This window comes from Chelonus insularis, unplaced genomic scaffold (assembly GCF_013357705.1).
Source record: "Chelonus insularis isolate UGA/USDA-ARS -01 unplaced genomic scaffold, ASM1335770v1 contig_70_pilon, whole genome shotgun sequence".
In the NCBI taxonomy this organism is placed as follows: domain Eukaryota; kingdom Metazoa; phylum Arthropoda; class Insecta; order Hymenoptera; family Braconidae; genus Chelonus; species Chelonus insularis.
Genome location: NW_023276716.1, coordinates 676835 through 697549, shown reverse-complemented (window position 1 = coordinate 697549; position 20715 = coordinate 676835). Strand labels below are relative to the sequence as shown.

General features: G+C 27.3%; 1 protein-coding gene across 5 annotated transcripts; it reads right to left on the bottom strand.

The window, feature by feature from the left end:
* Positions 1-6: 6 nt before the first annotated feature.
* On the bottom strand, positions 7-19212 carry LOC118070884 (Protein C kinase 53E). Of its 5 annotated transcripts, none has more exons than XM_035089743.1 (14): positions 18936-19212; positions 18544-18771; positions 15836-15867; positions 15315-15397; positions 11533-11644; positions 5654-5782; positions 4522-4675; positions 3523-3751; positions 3134-3439; positions 2959-3050; positions 2669-2870; positions 2396-2584; positions 1977-2117; positions 7-1814 (listed from the first exon to the last, which is right to left on the bottom strand). In XM_035089743.1, the coding sequence occupies exons 2-14, from the start codon at positions 18732-18734 to the stop codon at positions 1662-1664; spliced, it is 2013 nt and encodes a 670-aa protein (XP_034945634.1). In that variant the 5' UTR covers positions 18735-18771; positions 18936-19212; the 3' UTR covers positions 7-1661. The 5 variants fall into 5 exon arrangements, with proteins under 5 accessions (XP_034945634.1, XP_034945632.1, XP_034945633.1 ...); XM_035089741.1 differs by lacking the exon at positions 11533-11644 and adding an exon at positions 7204-7315 and having other exon boundaries at positions 18926-19160; XM_035089742.1 differs by lacking the exon at positions 11533-11644 and adding an exon at positions 7204-7315 and having other exon boundaries at positions 18984-19160.
* Positions 19213-20715: the final 1503 nt, after the last annotated feature.

Genomic DNA, 20715 nt, shown 5'->3' with positions numbered 1-20715 from the left:
CTATAATTTTTTTTTTTTTTTATAAAAATAAACGGTCTTATTGCAAATCAATAAAAATAATAATACAACTGGTAATTCATATTTTTGACATATTTTGGCATTTCTGACTCCATATTTCAGAGCCGTTAGAATCGATGAGGAGATACCCTGTAGTGAATGATTAGTTTTCATTTATTTTTTGTTTTAATATACTTTTCATAACTACAGCACTGGAGGATTGAAATATTATAATATAGAAAAATTGAGCTAATTAAAAAATAGACCATGTCGAAAATTTTTCAGGACAATAAGAAATTTATGCATATATTATTGAAACATTTCAAAAATGTTGAATTTAGTACTTTCCGCAGTTTTCTAACAGTGGTTTCTATTTGAAGTTAACAAATTTACTTTTAACGTTTTTTTGTGATTTTTTTTTTTTATTTTCAAAATCGGTTTTCGATTACGCGTAGAAACTAACTCTTAAAATTATTTCAGTATTGTTATTATTCAGAATTTTGATGATTTGATATTTTTCTCTCTTCTACTCTGACAGCATAATAACAACAGAGTCGAACTACAGAAGTCCACATTCCGTGTTGACAAAATTTGATATATTTTTGTTTTAAATATATTTTTATATATTTATATATATAATTTTATATACATTAACATGCATTCAAAACTATATATCAAAAAGGAATGAATTTTTCAAGTATTGTTTTCACAGGCCTCATGGTCTGTAATCTAACTCGAAAAGTTATCTTACTTTAACAATTAATATCAACAAAAAGATTTTTAAAATTTTCTTTTTATAAGAAGTCCTGTCGAGCAACAGATATTGATTATTTTCTTACATGTAGATATGCTCGATTTATGAAAAAATGCAAGAGAAATTCTAAAGGAAAATGGATGTATCGGATATATTATATTGTGTCAATCCATCTTTATGTTGAATTGGTATGCTGTAGAAAAAGAAGTTATTTTTCTGAAAAAAATTAATAAATAAAATCCAATTTTACTGATATGTCTTGAAAATCGATCTCAATAATAATAATAAACAATTAAAATTAAATAATAATTAGTTAAATAACATTTTGAAACTTTTTCTTTATTCTTGATCTAGATAAATAAATTCTGTTCATGAGTTGAACTTTCTTAATATAATAGTTGATCGTTGACGTATGAAAATTGTCTAAGCAAGTATAGATGCTGATGGATCAACACGATTAAATCTATTACGAAATATGTAACTTGATGTATAGAGTTTTAAGTAAGTTAACTTTTCATAAATTTATATCAAGTTATTAATGACGTTATAATCACAGTGAAGAACTGATTGTTTCATCGTAACGTAAAATTTAATTATTTATTTAATCAGCACTTTATATTCATTGAAATAAAAGAGTTCGAGAGATGTTACTCTTGGATAAGAAATGCGTATAGAGAATCTTATATTTTATATATAAATATTATTTTTCATTTAAATATACTCAGGAAATTGTTCATCCTAAATCATGAAAGAGATAATACTAAAATACATCGGATGATTTAGGTGAAAGGAGATGATTATCCATTTATGAAGAATTAGGAAAATTTGAGATGGGAGTTTGAGTGTTTTGTATAGAAGATGGGAGAAGCGACAAAATTATTATCTGAAATGATTTTTAAATACATCATGTTTAAATGTGTACAATATATTCAGGATTTAAGTAAGAAAATCCCATAAATTCTGTTTGATCCAAATTCATCATGAAAAGTTTATCTGTGGGTGTGAGGTCTGTCTTTTCAGATGTAAATTGCTTATCAAAATTGCTCACATCCTTTCTGTGTTTCTGTAAATGAAAAAAAAAAATTTTATGTATATGTGTGGAAAGAAAAATATTCACCAATAGTAAATACATGATATAAAAATAAGATGTTTGAAAAGATAAGTGGTGAGAAAAATTCTGATTTTAAAAAAATCCAATAGTTAGAACAAATATTAATGGACTTACAATTTTCGGCTTGAATGGTGGTTGAACTTCACGATTTTCAATCTTCTCCCAGTCAATACGACGGAAAAATGCATGTCCTCTCACGTCTTCTTCACCTCGGAATCCACAGCCTAATCTCTTGCTTGGATTCTTAGTCAAAAACTACAAAAAAAGTTATGCAATTTTTTATTGACTACAATAAATTTTTATTATCATTAAAAAATATCGCAAGTGTGTAGGTTGTGGGCATCATAATAAAGTAAATTATATGATTACGAAAAAGGTGACTGACAATAATTCTTCGCTAATATAATTTATTCAGTCGTAAAAAAATCAGCAGAAATCGAATTGCAATTTAGCAAGGTAAGAAAGTAGGTGGAGCCCGACTTCTAGACAATTACCATATACTTTTATGACATCATTATATTAAGTTATTTTACCCCTTTGCAAGCTTCTTTAGCTTCCTTTGATAAGCTTTTAGGATAATTAACACTATGATCAGTAATAGCAGCAAATAGTTCTTCTTCGTCTTCACCATCAAACGGTGGTTGCCCCACAAGCATTTCATATAAGAGAACTCCATATGCCCACCAATCGACTGATTTTCCATATGGTTGATAAAGAATAATCTATTCAATAAAAAAAAAAACATTTTATTTACGAGAATCTAATTTATTGTGATTAAATAGAGCACCACTTGGCAAATCACTTACTTCAGGCGCTATATAATCAGGCGTTCCACAGAAGGTTTTAGTTGTTCTATCACCAGTAATACCTTCTTTACACATTCCAAAATCGGCAATCTTGATGTGACCATCTTGATCAAGTAGAACGTTATCTAATTTTAAATCTCGGTAAACAATACCACGAGAATGTAAGAAAAATAAACCAATAGCGATTTCAGATGCATAAAATCTATAAATAAAATTAATAACAATCGTAAATTGGTGATCAACAAAGATTTAATATCCAAAGAATATTAATCAATAATAATTTAACTTACACTGCAACAGGTTCTTTAAATTTGCCACACTGTTGAATTTGGAACATCAAATCTCCACCATTAACGTATTCCATAACAAAGTAAAGTCGATCCTAATTTGATATAAAGTCAAAAAGTAATAAAATGGGTGTAAGATAATAAATAAAAGTCTACCAGTAATTATAAAAATTTTTACCATAGTCTGAAAACAAGAATGAAGTTGAACAAGAAACGGTGGTTTATGTGACAATGCAAGAACCCGTTTCTCCACCATCGTACATTCAACATCATCATCTTGAATAATAATATCTTTCTTTAATATTTTTATTGCATAAAGTTCATCAGTTCCTTTCCGTTCTGCTAATAATACTTTTCCGAAGCTTCCTTTACCAAGCACCATTAAGAAGTTGAAATCAGATGCTCTTATTAAGTCACTCTTACCCATATTATGTGGTAGTTCTCTATCTTGTGGCGTATTAGGTTTCTTTGTTACCGAAGTCTTCTGTAAGCAGTTGATTATGTAGCTAAATCATTTCAAATCTTCAAAGTTTTACTAATAATATCTAGATCTTCGATAATAAATACCCTCATTTTACTCTTGAGCTCAGCTAAATCTACACCTTCTTCAGGTACTGGAACATTATAAAAGTCTCCCTCTTCTTGTGTAAGGAGTTTAAACCAACCATCTGCCGGAGCTTTTATCAGTTCTGAGATTCCAAAAGACAAAGATCCCATAAAATCGTTTCTTGACGTACGATCCCAATCCCACACTTCAATGAGCAGCCGCCGATCCTTATCTTCAGGTTTTAGATCACTTAAAAAAAAAGAAAAAAAAATCATTAATTTATCACTGCTTTAAAGATCTCATTTTTGAAATTAATCTTTTAATCAACCTTAAAAACTTCTTTTATTTAAATTATCTTATGCTAAGGATAAATTTCGGCAATCATATTTTTAGTTCTTAGTGTCAAAGTGTATTCATTACTACCATGAATCACTTCATCAAAAACTTCACTGATTTAGTTTGAGTTTGTTAGGTGATACGGTCTTCCCTATTATCTCTTCAAATAAGAACAATTTCAATATTAGGGCGCAAGTAAACTAGCAAATACCGTCTCTTGTTGACTTGGCTAAGTTTTACTATATATTGACAGTCATCTTGGAGCTTTGTTGTCAAAATTCCCTCTAGCAATATCTCTCTTTGATATAAGACACTGGTGTTAGCTTTAACTCTTCCGAATGTTTCAAAATTCTCTTTGTGCTCATGACGTGATAGTAATATTGATACTACACACTATCAAATATGCTAGACTAATATAAGTGGAGTTAAGAATACTGAAATGAAGCATTCCCTGTTCGGCTTTCATTAAAAATTCATTGTAGAAGTTTGTTCGAAATTATTTACTATGATGCACCTTGGATCTTTTGGAAGTTTATCTTAACATTTTGCTCATCAGACAAGTAAATAAATTTTAATAAATTTGCGACATTTTAAAGAAGTTATACATTTTCTACATTTAGGGTATTTCCCGTAACATAATTAGCAAAGTTGATTAATTTATTTTTAATTATTTTCATACTTACAAAGTGATTGTCTCATTCCATTCTGGATTTAAAGATGCCTTTATGGTTTTGGTTTTTTTTTTGACTCCATCAGTATCCGGAATTAGTTTTAGTTTTACATAAGGATCTGACAATCCGTTGGGATCCATAGGAATAAGGTTTCTACCTTGTTTAACTGGAATAAAAAAAAAAAATTCATGGTACTTAAAATTATATTAATATTGTTGTCAAAACAATTTTCCCTATGTTAAAATAAAGACAATCGATACTTTTTATTTTCGAAATGTTGTTGGTGATGATATTAAATAATTATGAAGAATATATGGCGCAGAAGGCAGCCTGATGAATTCTAACCCAAGCAAAAATCTGATACTGCAGAAGAACCTTTAGAGCCTTTATGCAGCATGAAAAGTGAGGGTTTTAAATCAAATTGAACTGGCAGAGGTTAATAGAAGTTTTTAAATAGTTCTTTAAAATGAGAAGTAGATCAACTAGTTATTCCAAAACTCTTCATGATACTCATCCATCAAGAAAACAAATTGTCAGCTACTTTCTTCGAAGATTTTTTCTGATCTATTTAAACCACTTTAGTTCTTCATTCTTCAGTAGATGAAGGTTTTACTCAGTCTGTACTTTAAGTATTCAAGTGAACTTGCCTTTTTACATAAATGCGACATGAATTTTTTATAAACATATCATTAGCTAATTGGATCAAACTTTGAAATTTATATACTCTTTTTCTCTCAAGTTTTTATTGTACAAGATACATCATTAATTTCCTTGATGTTCGTTGTAAAGTTTACAACATTTATTTTCTTCTTTTACTTTTCCTTCTTTGATAAAACAGCTATCAGACTTGAACTACCACTTCCACTTCTGTTGTTGCCACCAACAAGTTAGGTTTTAGGTATTATTTATTGTACAATTATTAAAACAATGCAGCAATATTAATCATAAAATTGAGTGAATTATGAAAATGAAATCAAATGAAATTCATTATCAGATTTTCATTATTGAGTTTTGAATGATTGAACATCTTCTAATGGTATACCATCAATGAATAAATGTGAATGAATGTTTTGATGCAATCCATGATTGGTGCGTGTGAAGATAAAAAATTTTAGTTTCTTAAATTGATTAAAAAATGTAATACCTTCTACAGTGAGCTTGTTTCCACTAACACTTATGTTGAGAGAAATACGACCACGTCTCTCCGTATGATCGCATCCACAAAGATTAGGTACACTTTCTTCACATCTTTTGTGGACATTCATGTCACATGCTATATATTAATAATAACAAATTCATTATTAATATGATTAATATACTTCACATCAATATCATTATGTCTGTAAGAATTCATTTTTCTTACCATTTAAACGACAAAAATATAAACTCAATAGTGTCATCTGGTTTATTCAATAAACATCACTAATTTTACAAACCAATAAAAATAAAGTTGGTAGATAATAATTCTGAATTATGTATTGCATAAAACTGATAATGGTTTTTTTAACGATATTTTTGGTTTGGTTTCAATAAACTTAAATCATTTTTTCATACTAATTACAAATTATAAGACCAAAAGAATATAGACTACGAGTGAACTATGACAAGTAGCATTAGAGGTAATGGATTATAATTTCGGGGATAAATAAATGGAAAAAAGGTTACAAAGATAGGAAACAAAAATCAGAGAATGATAATATTTTTAAATGAAAAAATACTTTTTAACTATATTAGATAGATAATTGATATTTATATATAAAAATAATATGTATATATAATTGTACTTTTAATTACATATTTTATAAATTAATATAAAATATATAATTACCATTTACGTACATGCATAATGAATGTTTGTATGCATTTGATTAAATCTAGACTAAATGAATGGCAGTAAATCTACTCTATTATTAAAATCTACACATATAATAATAAACAATGTTACTTAATTTCTCATTCATTTCATTTTTACATTTTTTTTTTAAAACAATTATTCAATTATAACGGATTGTCGAATGCACTATAAGTTTCGGTTTAGATCCAGGAAATGATGTAATATAATACAACAGAAGTGAGTTGAGAGTATTGATAATAAAAAATTAGTGCAAGAAGAATAAGACTCACACAGTTCAGACAAGTATAAATCTATACTGATAATTATGTTATTAATAGTTTTATCTTTAGGCCCCATGCACTGTTGGATATTTATTTAGAAGGAATAAATTTGAAAAAGTAAGAATTTTTAAGATAATCATTGAATTAAAAGGAGCAGATTTTTATTTGAATGACATTCAAACCAATGAATGTAGTTATATTAATATGTTGCCCAAAATTGCATGCAATTTGAGTAATTAACTGATTGATTTCGGCAATATACATGTAATTTGTTGAATGTACATCTTAGTACGAATAATAGGGTTATTTTAAGAAATGCCTAATGATTCTACCTACTTAAGATTAGTTGAACGAATATTTGTCAGACTATGACATGAATTCTTAAGTAGTGCTGCTAGTAATGAATCAAAGAATTCGGCTATTAAGTGATAAATATCGAATCGGATGGAATTAAGTTGATAATTGAAATAAGGTTTTATTTTGAACAATTCAATGATTTTTGTTAGTTAATTAATTAATTAATTTTTTTTTTGGTTTTCGTTGTAATCACAATATTCTTGACTTTGTAATTTTAACTACCTGAACATTTGAGTCCCTGATGCGCGATACCATGAAGCATTGAGCCGCAGTGGTCACAGAAGGTTGGCGTCAAGTATGTGAAATTTTCCCACTTGTGTGGCATTTTTGCGGCCTGAGAACATAAAGTCATCGGGCCCAGGAAAGGCCAGTTTTGGATGTTTCTTTGTACTTTTTCACAGGAAAAGCAACATTTACACGGCTCAAACAATATAAATTTGAAAAACTTTAATTCCTTTGTCTGTAGAATAATTATTATCAAAATAATCCCTACAGTATTTTCCTTTCTCTTAATAAGGCAACCTTTTGTTATATATTTGTTTAAACTCTATTTAGTTGTCTAAGGATAAAATACTTTACATATGTACATTTAGTTAATACACACATTTCTTTGACCAGAAAAAAAAAACATTTAAACCACACATGTATACATATTTTATTTTTTGCTTCAAAATTGGCATTTTGTGTACAGAAAAATACATAGAAAATGACAAGCTTGCAGCAAAAAAATGATACATGTAGGTAATTAGTCTACAATTGTGGAGAAAAATGGTCTGACATCTGAACGACACTCATCTGATGATTAACATGGGTTTTCAGCAATTTGATTGACGACTGAAAAATGTCTCTTATGATCCACCATGTAGTTTAGAGGAATCTATTTTCAATTAATAGCTCCAGAACAAATGATACAGTTTTAATAAAAATGGGTGATAATCAAAGAGATAATATAAAGCAATGAAGAATATCAGTTATTCATACCAAAAAGCTTTTTTAGTATTATATAAGCTCTGGAATTGAACATCAAAGTGAAAAGTGATCATTGAAGATGATTACATGACAAAAGCACTTCAAAATGTGCTACGAAAATGGCAAAAATATCATTATCTGATGATTTTGAGGAACTCTTACTGAATAGATTTTTGTGTTTTAAGAGTCTCTCGAAAAAAACCAAATTGTTTAGCTTCACTAGCTATAGAAGTATATTTTATTAGTGAATTGAGTCAACTATTGTGACATAAAAGTGTCCTGTATTGAAGAAAAAAAAAGAAGTCTCTTTCATTCCGAGATACTTTGAAGATATAGAGTGAAGATTTCTTTCCACCAGGAAAGATGATACTCATTATATTCGTGATGAAAACGCTGAACTTACAACTTTCAAAGATAATGCTGGTCTTTGGAGACCAAAGAGGTACTTAGTTGATAATCCCTTTACAAATCCCAACGTATAGTTGTCAGAAACTGCTTTACGAACTTGTTAGATTGCTTTTACCCAGGATAATAAAGGTATTTTTGTTACTTATAGATTCTTCTGATAATTATCTAGGTGTGAATAATGGTGCAAAAATGGAGTAGATTTATCAAGTACTGATATGATAAACATATTAAACGATTCCTATCCACCACACAGATTATAAAATAATAAAATGTTGCTTTTTATCAGTGACCTTGCATCACATAAAAAATAGGAAAAAGTTTTTATCTATTAATCTTGGAAAAATTAAGAAGAAAATTAATCTATAAAAGCTGGAAAACACATGATTTATAAATCTTTGAGCTATTAATTACAGCTTTTAATAAGCTATTTTTATTAAGCTAGAAACAATTTATTTTGATTAACTTTGATAAATAATAATGCTTGTCTTCGTTACCAAGACTAATAATTCCTATTATAAATATTTATAAATCTTTTGAAAAAGAATCTAATCTATTGGAGTACGTACTAATTAAGTTGAATAAATAATTTAAATACATTAAAAATGTAGAATATAATTTTAAAGTTATTTATGCAAACCTAATTTAATGATTAATTATTTTATATATATTTTAAGAAAATTTTTGTAAATCAATTTTTTCTATCTGAGGGGTTTATTAAATTTTTAAGTTAAATTTATATTCATTTACTTATGATTTATTAAATATAGTATTCAGTGCACGAAAGAATAAATGTGCGTGGCCGCACGTATTTTGTGCTTAGATTGTACATTCAATAGAATAGTAGATAGATATTAGTTAAATTAAATATTATGAGTTATAAAAAATTTACATTATTATGTTAAAGAACACTTTCAGAAAACATGGGAAAAATAGATTAGTAGAGACAGAAGTCAATAATCAAAAAATAAATGCACACTATATGTCATATTAACTCACACACATTTTATTTAGGTGTTAGGACATCATTAAAAGGAAATACCTAATTCATAGACTAATTATTATTTTTTCTCATTAATAACTTCATTATTATGATCATAAGAAAAGGTTTTAGCTGCTTAATTATAAATAAAATGTGACAAATGACTTAATTGTTGTATATAAAAATATATTTTTATCGAGCAAAAAGATCAAAGACTATTTGATAGATTGATGTCGAGAAAAATTAATCAAGCTCGTTTTACTTTGTCATTTATCAAAAGAAATAAAAAGAGTGAACAGCCTGAAGACATAGAGGGAAATTAAAAGGAAAATTGTGAGTTCATAAATCTAAAAACCTTCAAAGGAAAAATATTGAAAAAAATGTGTATATAAAGGATTGAAATTCTTGAATGAAAATAAATAGATTTTAGTTAGGGTAGAATTTCAGCAACTCATTCAATCTGATACAAATGATTTTTGCTAGAATGAATTGTTATAATTCTTTAGAAAGTCTAGAATAAAGTTTTTACTATTAATTCTAGAATGTCAATTTTATGAATCTGTTAAGTTAATTTCATTCATCAAGATGACGAATGAACAGGCAACATTCAGGTGGAGATCATCTACGTCAGAATCAATTCGTTAACTATTCGATCTTCCAACACGAATAAGACATGAAAAAAAAATTAGTTTCCTGGCAAGTGTGATTAGAAGGACGAGGGGAAACAAATGATTAATAAGTTGAGATATGATTGGCCTGGAAAATATTAAAAAAGGGGAAGTTAATCGGAAATAAATATAATATTTGAAGCAGCCTTGAATGTAAAATCTTTTTCTCTAAATTACTTCATCTTTATCATAATTTTAGCTCCATTAATTGACTATGAATTGGTATATTAAAATTTATTTAAATCATCAGGATTCTTCTTTGATTAAAAAATATTTGTGTGAGTATGTATGAATATATTAATGCATTTTACACACACTATACAAACATGTCATATACATGAACGTAACACTTGGCGAGAAATTATTTACATTAGGTCCAGACATGATTATTAAAATTTCATTCATTAACTCATCGAACTTGATGGTCCAAATGTCATGAACATGAATGCCAACCATAATAAATATGACAATATATTCTGTTTGTTATCGATAAATATTACAAGTGTTTGACACCCAATGATGTTAAATGTATTGTCAACTACTTATATATAAATGTTAATGATTAGACTTATAATTGATAAAAAGTCAGACCTAAATTAAACATTCCTCACTCACAATATTTCGAAGATTTTCCGTGAAAACGTGTCATAATTATTGCTAAATAATCTTAATAACCAGTATTTTCATGGGCATTTTATCTGAATGATCTCTAGCGGGCTTCAATCTTAACGATTATTGAAAGGTTGAGAGTGCATCGAATGTACAACTCTTCGTGTGAAATCTCATTGTGTGTTCATTACATTTATCAAGCATGATCATATGTCTATCTTGGTCAATTAATAGAGCAGCTATTGGACAGCTGATCATTGAAGATCATTGAAGAAATTAGTCCAAAAGAAATTAAATTCACCGTGAATTTAAGTGTTGTATTGAAAGTGAATGAACACATTAATTCCATCTCTAACTTTTCATTAATTAGAAATAAAAGGTTGAAGAAACGTTGGATAAATCCTGAAAATGAATAAAAGATGTTAAAGGAATTGGACTAACCATGTTAAGTCACTAGAAAAGTGATTGGAAATGACCATTAATTGGATATTCAATAGCTACATAGCTTGAGCCCGCTAGAGATATATTAAATTTCCAATTTTTTTCCTGAAAACAATGTATTTAAAAGCAATTCTAAATTACATGAAACCGAAAATTCTACTTTTAATGATGTTCATATGATCTATGAATATAATACTATTTATTTAGTCACATAATCTCTAGCATAGCAGTATTTGCTGATACGCCACTTTGTCTATGTATTTCCACGGAAAAATCGCCGAATTAGATAAGTTAGATGTACATATTTACACAAAAGTATTAAATGTTTGATTTAAAAGCAGTCATTTTTACAAAAGAAGTAGCAGTTGAGTTATCATTGTTGTAGATATTTAGTGAAAGAGGAAAAAATACAAAAAGCAACATTATGTCAACTCAAATGTATTAGATTGTCCAGATACTGTGGTGTGAAACCAATACCTTGGCATTTCATGCCCTGATGAATGACACCATACAGAAGACTACCGCAGTGATCACAGAAGGTAGGGCTGTTGTAGGTGTGGTCTTTGAATTGATGCTTAGTCCGTGTATCCTGAATTAGGTCATCATTACACCATGCACGCAAGTAAAGAATTGGGGATATTATCAGTTATCGGGAAAATTCAGATGTACAGCAGTTTATATATTTTATATAAATAATAAACATATCCATGTGTATATATGCTGCTGTACACAATTACATACATTTATTCAGATTAGTTTTCAGTGATGCACACTATCGTTTAAAATTGAAAGATGATGAGAATAATTTTTGAATTTGGCCCATTTTTCAGCAACTGTATGTTCAAAGATGATTATTTCATTGATGATACTCATTCCATGTTCTTTCATTTATTTTGTAACTTAATTTCCTTTTAATGATTGTTGTTTGATAATTTGAGAATCTAACAATAATTATTCAACTTTTAAAAAAATTTCACTCATGATCTATTTGAGTTGAAGGGTGTATATTTTCGGCAACTTATAAGAGAAAGGCATTTGACTTTACTTCAAAGGAATACACGGAGAAAAATGTAAAGCATGAACAACCAGAATTCTCGTAATAATTATGAAATAATAATTAATAAATAAATACAATTTACTTTACTTTTCTAGTGAAAACATTTTTTGAAACAATATTATTGGAAAATGTAAATTCCATTACATTATCATTCAATTTTAATTTATGTCATTCAAAATTATACATTAATGTATTCCTCAATTTCTTATTGTAATATTCATTAGCGATAGAATAATTATGACGCAAGAATAATGTTACTTTTATTTAAATAATATTGAAAAATTTCTGATACAATCTGAAATAAAATATTTTCATCGATTTATATAGCTCATTTAATGATAATTGTACCTTTCTTATGACTATTTTATGCAATTTAAATTGAATTCTTTGTCCCAACCAATTTTTCCTACTCGGGGATTCGAATCTACGACCTCTCGCACACATACGACTTAAACCTACTCTTTATACACTGAAAATCCAAGTGCATTGTTATTACACATCTAAACGTATTAAATATGACGTCACCTATTTGATTAACATAGTAGTCACTTTCAATGCGTTTTGAAATGTGTAAAAAGTGACTACAATGTTAATCAAATGGGTGACGTCATATTTAACACGCCTAGATGTGTAACAACAATACACTTGGATTTACAGTGTAACCTGTTTAGCTATTCTAATACCTCTTCTATAAACAAGAATATTGAAATGAGGAAAGAAAAGACAACGATCAAATTAATTTATCGGCACACGGCTTATACTCTACGACAAGTGATGTCCATTTTCCAATATTCAGAAATATATACACCAATAATAAATTCTTAGATCTAAATATGAGACAAAACAAATTCCTTTAGTGTAAACTGTTAAGTTTAATTTTAATCCACTAAAGTGATAAACACCAGAATATTTTTCTGTTATTTGTAAGGATTTTATAACTTTACAATAATATCAATAATCCTTTGAAGTAAAATCAATATCATCATTTTTATTCACTAAGAAAATTATTACGAGTCTTAATATTTTTCTCCGTGTGGCTTCTAAAATTTATTATTTTAGGAAAACATTTTTGAACTATTAAGAAAGGTTTATATTTACTTGTAAACTTGGGAAGTTTTTTTCGGTGAAAATACAGCTACTTGAAATTTAATTCCGAAATTTTTCTTATGATCTCTAAATTTTAAACTATAGTGTATCATAGTATATTCAATGAAGTCTACATTACACTTTGTAATAATTTAAAAATCAATTTTTTTTACTTCATCTAACTGCAGAGTCATTGATTTGACAGTATTCGAGCGTGATAATCTTCGTTAAAACAGCGACAAAGTATAAAAAAATTGATGATAGCTCAAGATATATTATTAGTTCATGAAGAACTAGATTAGATGTGCTTAATGCATTTTTTACACAAAAAATAAAATAGAAAAAGAATGAATATTTAATTATTCATCCACGATCTTACTAAGTCATCTATCAGAATTTTAATGAAAATAATTGCCTGCCTTTTTCTTTAATAAAAAAAAAATGGGTCGCAATATTTTATTTATTTCCCAGTTTCATAAGCTGTACTTTTTTACACATATAGTGAATATTTTAACATAAATTTCTCCCATTAGAAATAATTTATGCACTTCAAAGTTCAAGAAATAAGAAGTCAATAAGAGAAAAGCGTTTGTATCATTGACAATTTAGCAGAAAATTTTTTTTAAAACAGTTTAAAAGCACACCTATCTTTTTCAACAAGAACCGAAAATGTAGAGATAATTAAATAATATCTGAAAATCAGAAATCAGTATAGATTTTTTAGAAACTTGAATTCCATTATTTTTTAAAAGAAATTTCATCATTGCAGCAATAGTTGAAAATAAACATGTAATCCTGGTCTTAATATAATAGTTATTATTATTTCATTAATAAATTATTTTTATAATCATTCATTAGTTGCATTCCCATCAGTAATTAATATGATACTTCTTATTATGAAGTATGTATTTAATATTTAGATTACAATCTTAAATAAAATAACAGTAGATTATTATTCAGTCAAGTTCTCGTGGTAAAACTAAAATTGATTAAAATGCTATCCCAACTTTTCATCACCTTGTTAAACAATTCAAGCAATGAGATCAAAGCAAAAAGTTATTCAGAATATTAAAAGAAAAAAAAAAACATGACACCAAGAAGAAAAACCAATGATTGGTTAAAAGCAATCATCCAAAAGATAATAATCTTTCCGATAAAAAATTCATCAAAGACAGTTTATGAGAACTGATCGATAGACTGAAGAATCAATTTACCGATCCATTTACACTTATAACATATTAATGTGAATCTACTACATGACCTACGAAAGATTGGCAGTTTTCCAAACAAACGTTTTTGTCGATTTAAACGATAATTGTCCATAAAAATACAAGAGTTAGAAGTAAATATGCATGAAACCAACAGCTAGATTTTTCAGTATTTATTCAATCATATTTCTATTTTTTATATCCATCTTTATTTATATGAAGATGTATCTGGATATTATTTGTTATAGAAAAAAATCCTTTTTTATCAAGATGATGAAAAGTAGTATTGTACATAATTAAATAAGTATATTCAGTTTTATAAATTTACTTGTCTTTATAAAATTGCTTTAAGGCATTTGAATCTTACTTTATTCTAGTAGTCTTTGCAAGAGGTATAGGATTGTGAAGACGTTTTTTTAAAATACTTTTTATCAAATATATTGCTCATCCTTTATAAAATTGTTCAGGTATAGTGTAATTTTACAGAGAAGTCTTGGCAAAGTCATTTCTTTTTATTCAAGTAATATTAAATGTCTTGGTAAGGTGATTATTTATGCATCCAATTTTTAGACATTATTTACTTAATTATAATTTTCATTTTCTTTATTAAAATTGGCATTAATTAGAAACTTCTATAAAAGGTGATTAAGATAAACCAAAATAAATATTATGTTAAAATTTCTTTGAAGTTAATTTTAAATAAAATATTATAATTATGATGTTCTGGATCTTTATCATGTGTCTAGAATGATTTAAATTGAATTTTCTATGTTCTCAGGAATATTATTAGTAAAATAAAAAATAATATTGCTAAGTAATTCTGAACAATTTGTATGTACTTTGCCTAGTCTTACTCATCTGAGATAAGTCTTAGAGAAATGAAGTTGTTATTAAAAACGATAACTTACGTCAGAATCAGCACCCTTGTCGGCTCCAGGGCATGTGAAGCTAACATACTCATGACATCGCTTATGAACAACGAAACTACAAACTGGAATAGAAAAGATTATTCTTAGAAAATAATGTTGAGTACACTATAAACTGAAAACTATTATTTGAATGATGAAAATTTTATATCAATTCCATTAATTAATGGTTTAATGTTAATAATTATATGATATTTTCAAAATAAATTTATCACAACTATGTAAAATTAACAAAACAAAACATGTTTAAAAATTCAATAATTATATCATACAATTTAATTTTTTAATTTTTATGTAAAACTTTCGTTAAATATGATTTTTTTTTTATTATATAGTTTAATAGACATTTGAAAATATCAAGTAATTATTAGTATTAATTGAAAAAAAAACCAGTTGTTTAATATTTTTTTAAAAAATTTCATTTTCTTAATATTTTATTAACTTCCTTGATTACTTTTTAACAATTATTTTATTAACTTCCTTCTGTGAACATTTTGAAATACCTTGGCACTGATATCCTTGTTTTCCAAAGCCCCTGAAACAAACCAATTCTTTTTTTATTGTTCATCATTGTAAAATTAGTTCTTTTATAATAATTTTTTAGCTGGTAAGCAGAGTGGAGGGTCAAAAACTTTGATAAAAATGTTCACTTTTTCTACATTTATATTTCATGTGACGTGCTTACTAGCTAAAAGACTATAGTATATACGATTACACTTCATTTTTATTTGATTAATTATTTTAATAATAAAAAATAAATTATCTAATAATAATAAAAACTTGTCTTGTTATCATTAATATAATGTTACTAACCATAAAAGATTTTTTTCTTATTAAATTATGATATAACTATAAAGATTTATTATAAAATTTATGACTGTAATATAAAACTTGGTAACATAAATCAGATAAAGTTATATAAATTCTACATCTTTAATATTCAGATTATTTATAAAAAATGCAAACAATTGAATATTCAAATGAAATTATTCAATATTGTTATTTTTTTTTTCTCCTATGCAATTATCTATTTTAAAACTATTTAAATATTACTCTAACAATCAATTTAATTAAAGATAAGAATCAATATCCATTTATTGCTAAAAAATATCTTTGATAAATCAATTATTAATAAAATTTTAAAAAGGATAATTGTTTTTTTTATACATTTTATTTAAATCATATTCATATTTTCAATCAAGTGGAAATAATGTAAAATCACTTGAGTATTTTATTTAAATTTCATTGTAAATGCATTATTAAACTCAATAGATTATCCTTTAATACACTAATAAACGTTCCATCAATTTGAATTCACCTAAACGTATTAAAATGATGCAATTTACTGCATTATTAAGATGGAAATTGCACATAATATGTATGACCATCGAAAAATATCTATTTATATTCGATAACACGTAACAAGTGTTTCAAAATAGAACATTAGGATTCGCAATGTTATAATCCTTTTTTGCTTTATTAAGGTCGCTGAGTATTGTGCTCTGTCCTGATTCCCCATTCCTTAGTTTGTCTCGAAACTAATAAGCCTATGATACTGAACAAAGATGAATCTCTGATATAATGCAACTGGATCAGGGCATATTTAATTGATACAAAGTGACAAGAGATGCAATTATAAACTTTAAAATAAAAAAATATGTTTAAAGCTTGTAAAAGAAATATTTTTGAGTTGTATTGATTTTTATGTTCTATTTAAAGTAATATTTATACATAAATATAGCTAAACGTTAGCTTTATGTCATTATATTAGATAGAATGAAATCGATTTATCAGATTAGTGATTATAATTAACTTTGACACCATTTTTGATCACCTAATTTCATTTTTTAGCTATTTTTTGAATTTTTATTTTTATGAATAAAAAAAAGGTAATTGTAATAATGAGCATGATAATAAAATTAGGATTTTAAAAAATAAAATCCTGACAAAATAATCCTGGAACAAAAAAAATTTACGCTTCTTAAGCAGAATATTTAAATTCACGACTTTACCGTAATCCATGACTTCACTTGTTGAGAATAAAAAAAATTGATTTAAAAATCTGATATCAATTTTTAGATATACATTTAAAGAGACTCTATATGTTAGTTTGCTCGTTTTTTGCGATGCTTCAATGAAAGCACCGGTCTAATGATCACAGCTTTACCCTATATAATATAATAACTTTGTATGACAACATCTCAAAAACGATTTAACTTATTTTATTGATTTGACTGGTTTTTTTTTAGTCTATGTTGTGTGTAGATATGGCTTGAAACTATTTTGACTTTGAAAGAATATTTTTTTTTTTCATGCTTAGGTCACTAACTATTTAATAAAATATTTAGAAAATGTTACAAGAAGTCGGGCGTCCTCGAAAAGTAGGTCATTAACATTTTTAATATACATAATGAAATTAAACGACGTGCAATTTTGTCATACAAAGTAGAGCTTTTAAAGCAACTGTAATATATTAGAAACCGAAATTAACTCTTACATACTACCTATTTAATTGAATTATTAAAAAGTACTTAAGCGAAAAAAACAATGGAATTTTTTATTTTATTTAAAATCGAATTTTTTGAAATAAAAAAATTGACTACATGTCTAGATTAGTCATTTTATAATAATTTGAATATTTTAATAATCAGAGAAAAACTCGTTTGCCTTTTGAAGGGTTTTTTCCTCCCCTATTTTCTGAGCCCTGAAGTCATTTTCAAGATTCAGACTCTTCTTCAACACCCATTTTTTATGAGTGTTTATGAGTTAATTTAGTTATTTATAATGGCATTCCAACGTTCTTTTTCATAATAAATTGTCGAAAATGAGGTATTTTAAAATACAGTATAATTCAATTTCTACTGAGGAAAAAAAGCTCTCTTAATACAAAGAAAATATTTTAGTTTATGCAAATTTATTATACGAACGTAAATAATCATTTAAAAATATATAATAGCAATAAAATGATAAAATTTGTTGGCATAGTTCCATGGTAGAATTTGATTAAACTGGTTTATATGAAATGTAGATTTTATTTCAACTCTATCGACATGTCATCAGTGATTCAGTTATGAGGAAAATACCTGATGGTTTAGTGAGTATATTGTCACTACATACAATGACTATCCGGCATAATTTAATACATATTATCGGTACAGTTAATAATTCCTGACGATGACATTCTGCAAAACAAACATCAATAAAAACTTACCATATAAAATCCTTACAGTGGCTACAGAAAGTGGGTTGCTTGAAAAATCGTGGCATAAAACTATGACCCTTAACCATATAAACATTTTTTTTCTTTAAAGCTCCTTTCCGACCTCGAATGCGTTTTGCAAAAGCTGTGTTTGCATCACTACCCAAAGTGTCATCGCACATGTTGCCTTCATCATCCGCCATCCCGCCCTTTTTGTTCGAGATTGGCCGTGTAAGTAATCTAAATGTAAAACCACAGTAATTTGAATAATAGATGTATCGTTTATCTAAACACTATTTTCAATTACGTATCCTCTATTTTATCACTGCTCCGACAGGCGCACTACTAATAAACACGACATACAATACGTAATAAATAACGTACTAGCACCTACAAGCACTCACTCGATATGCTGCGAACTTTTCAACCTCAACTCTCCTCGTCTTGCTTACCCACGTACACTCGTTCGTTCTTTCTTTCTCGTTCAGGACTGTAGCTACGGTGTTCACCTAACGGATTATCTGTTTCTCCTCTCTCAGCCTGTCCGATAATTTTAGAATCTCGCGCAGCACTGAAGTGCCACTGCACAGCTTATGCCGCGCACAGAAGTATCGACACACTCGCGGTAGCACCATGATTTACACCGTGTTTATCTAGTAATAATAACAATACTATTTTCAATATTTATCAATCCTTATTTTGTTTACTATTTTTCTATTTAGGATGCCTTCAATAAATTCTTCAATCCCACTCTTTGGGAAGCTAAGCTGAATGATAAGTGAGCTAGGAATTGACTGGAGAAAATTCTTCATATTTCTACCTCGTACACACTTGGGCAATAAATGATAACATATGTTATGTTTAAAATTCATTTTTTTTAACGATTTTATTATTGATAGAGATTCATAAAACTATGTTTACGTCACCAACGTATGGTTTTAATAAACATTTATGATGACTTGTTTTTGAATTTTGCAAAGCAAAAGAATCTATTCTTGGCAACCTTGATATTAGAATTAGTAATCATTATTAATGGCTGTTTTATTGGAATGAAGCATTCATATATGAAATAAAAGGTTACTGAAGTAATAAAAACAGCAAAAGAAGAAACATGTTTTAATTTAAAAATTGCCAATGTAATTTGATTTTTATTGATTTACTATAGAGAACATTAAAGTCTTCAATATGTATGAGGAATAGACTTATGTTTATAATACTAAAATCAACATATTGGATGAAAGTCTATCTACAAATACTATAGACCCTCTTTCACTCGATCCACATATGATTGAAAAATTCATTTAGTCATACAAGGACATTTGAATTATGAAGTATTAAAAGTTGCAAGTGTTGATGACGCCATAGGTTCTCCAATCAAATTGCCTCGTAGCTATAGCTCAAATGGAAAAACATTTCAATCAGGAAGAATAACAAAAATAGGGTAGTGAAAGAAATAAAAGTGTGATATAAACACACAGAAAGCATACAATTCTTCAATTTTATTTTTCAAATAACTTTTTATAAACATTGACTGTTAAAAGCCACTTACAGACAAAAATGTTCATATCTGGTTTCTAAATGATTTTATAAAACAAAAATAAAAGTTAATCAAGGCTCAGTGATTGAAAAAAATTAAAATAAGAATTTTATCAACTTCATCTATATTGTTTATAGAAAACACATGTTCGCGGGTGTTATGAAATCTAAGTCTAAAAAAAACAATAGGGGATCAAGAACAGTATCATGTTTGAGTACTTCCAGAATGGAATGCAACGATTATTTGCTGTAACAAAAAAAATATACATTTTTAATTTACTCGAGGAGTGAACATTTAATGTAGCACGTTGGAGAAACCGTTCAAATGTAATCAGAAGAATCCTTTTTAGTGCACCGCAGCAATATAAGAGTAGTTTAATAAGTTTCCACTAAAGCTTTTGAAGCCTGATAGAAAAATCGGTATTGATAATATTGGATGTTGAAGGTTCCATGTGTCAAGAACGGATAAATGATTGGTGAATCACTCTTTCTAAATATTTGACACTTCTATTTTTAATTATCTTTAAAAATTTTTAAATAATGAATTATTCTCGACTTCTTTATTGTAAAAAACAAATGAAAAAAGTACAATTTACATCACTTTTAAGCCTAAGGTAGTGTTTTATAATCAAAAATTGATTTTAGATA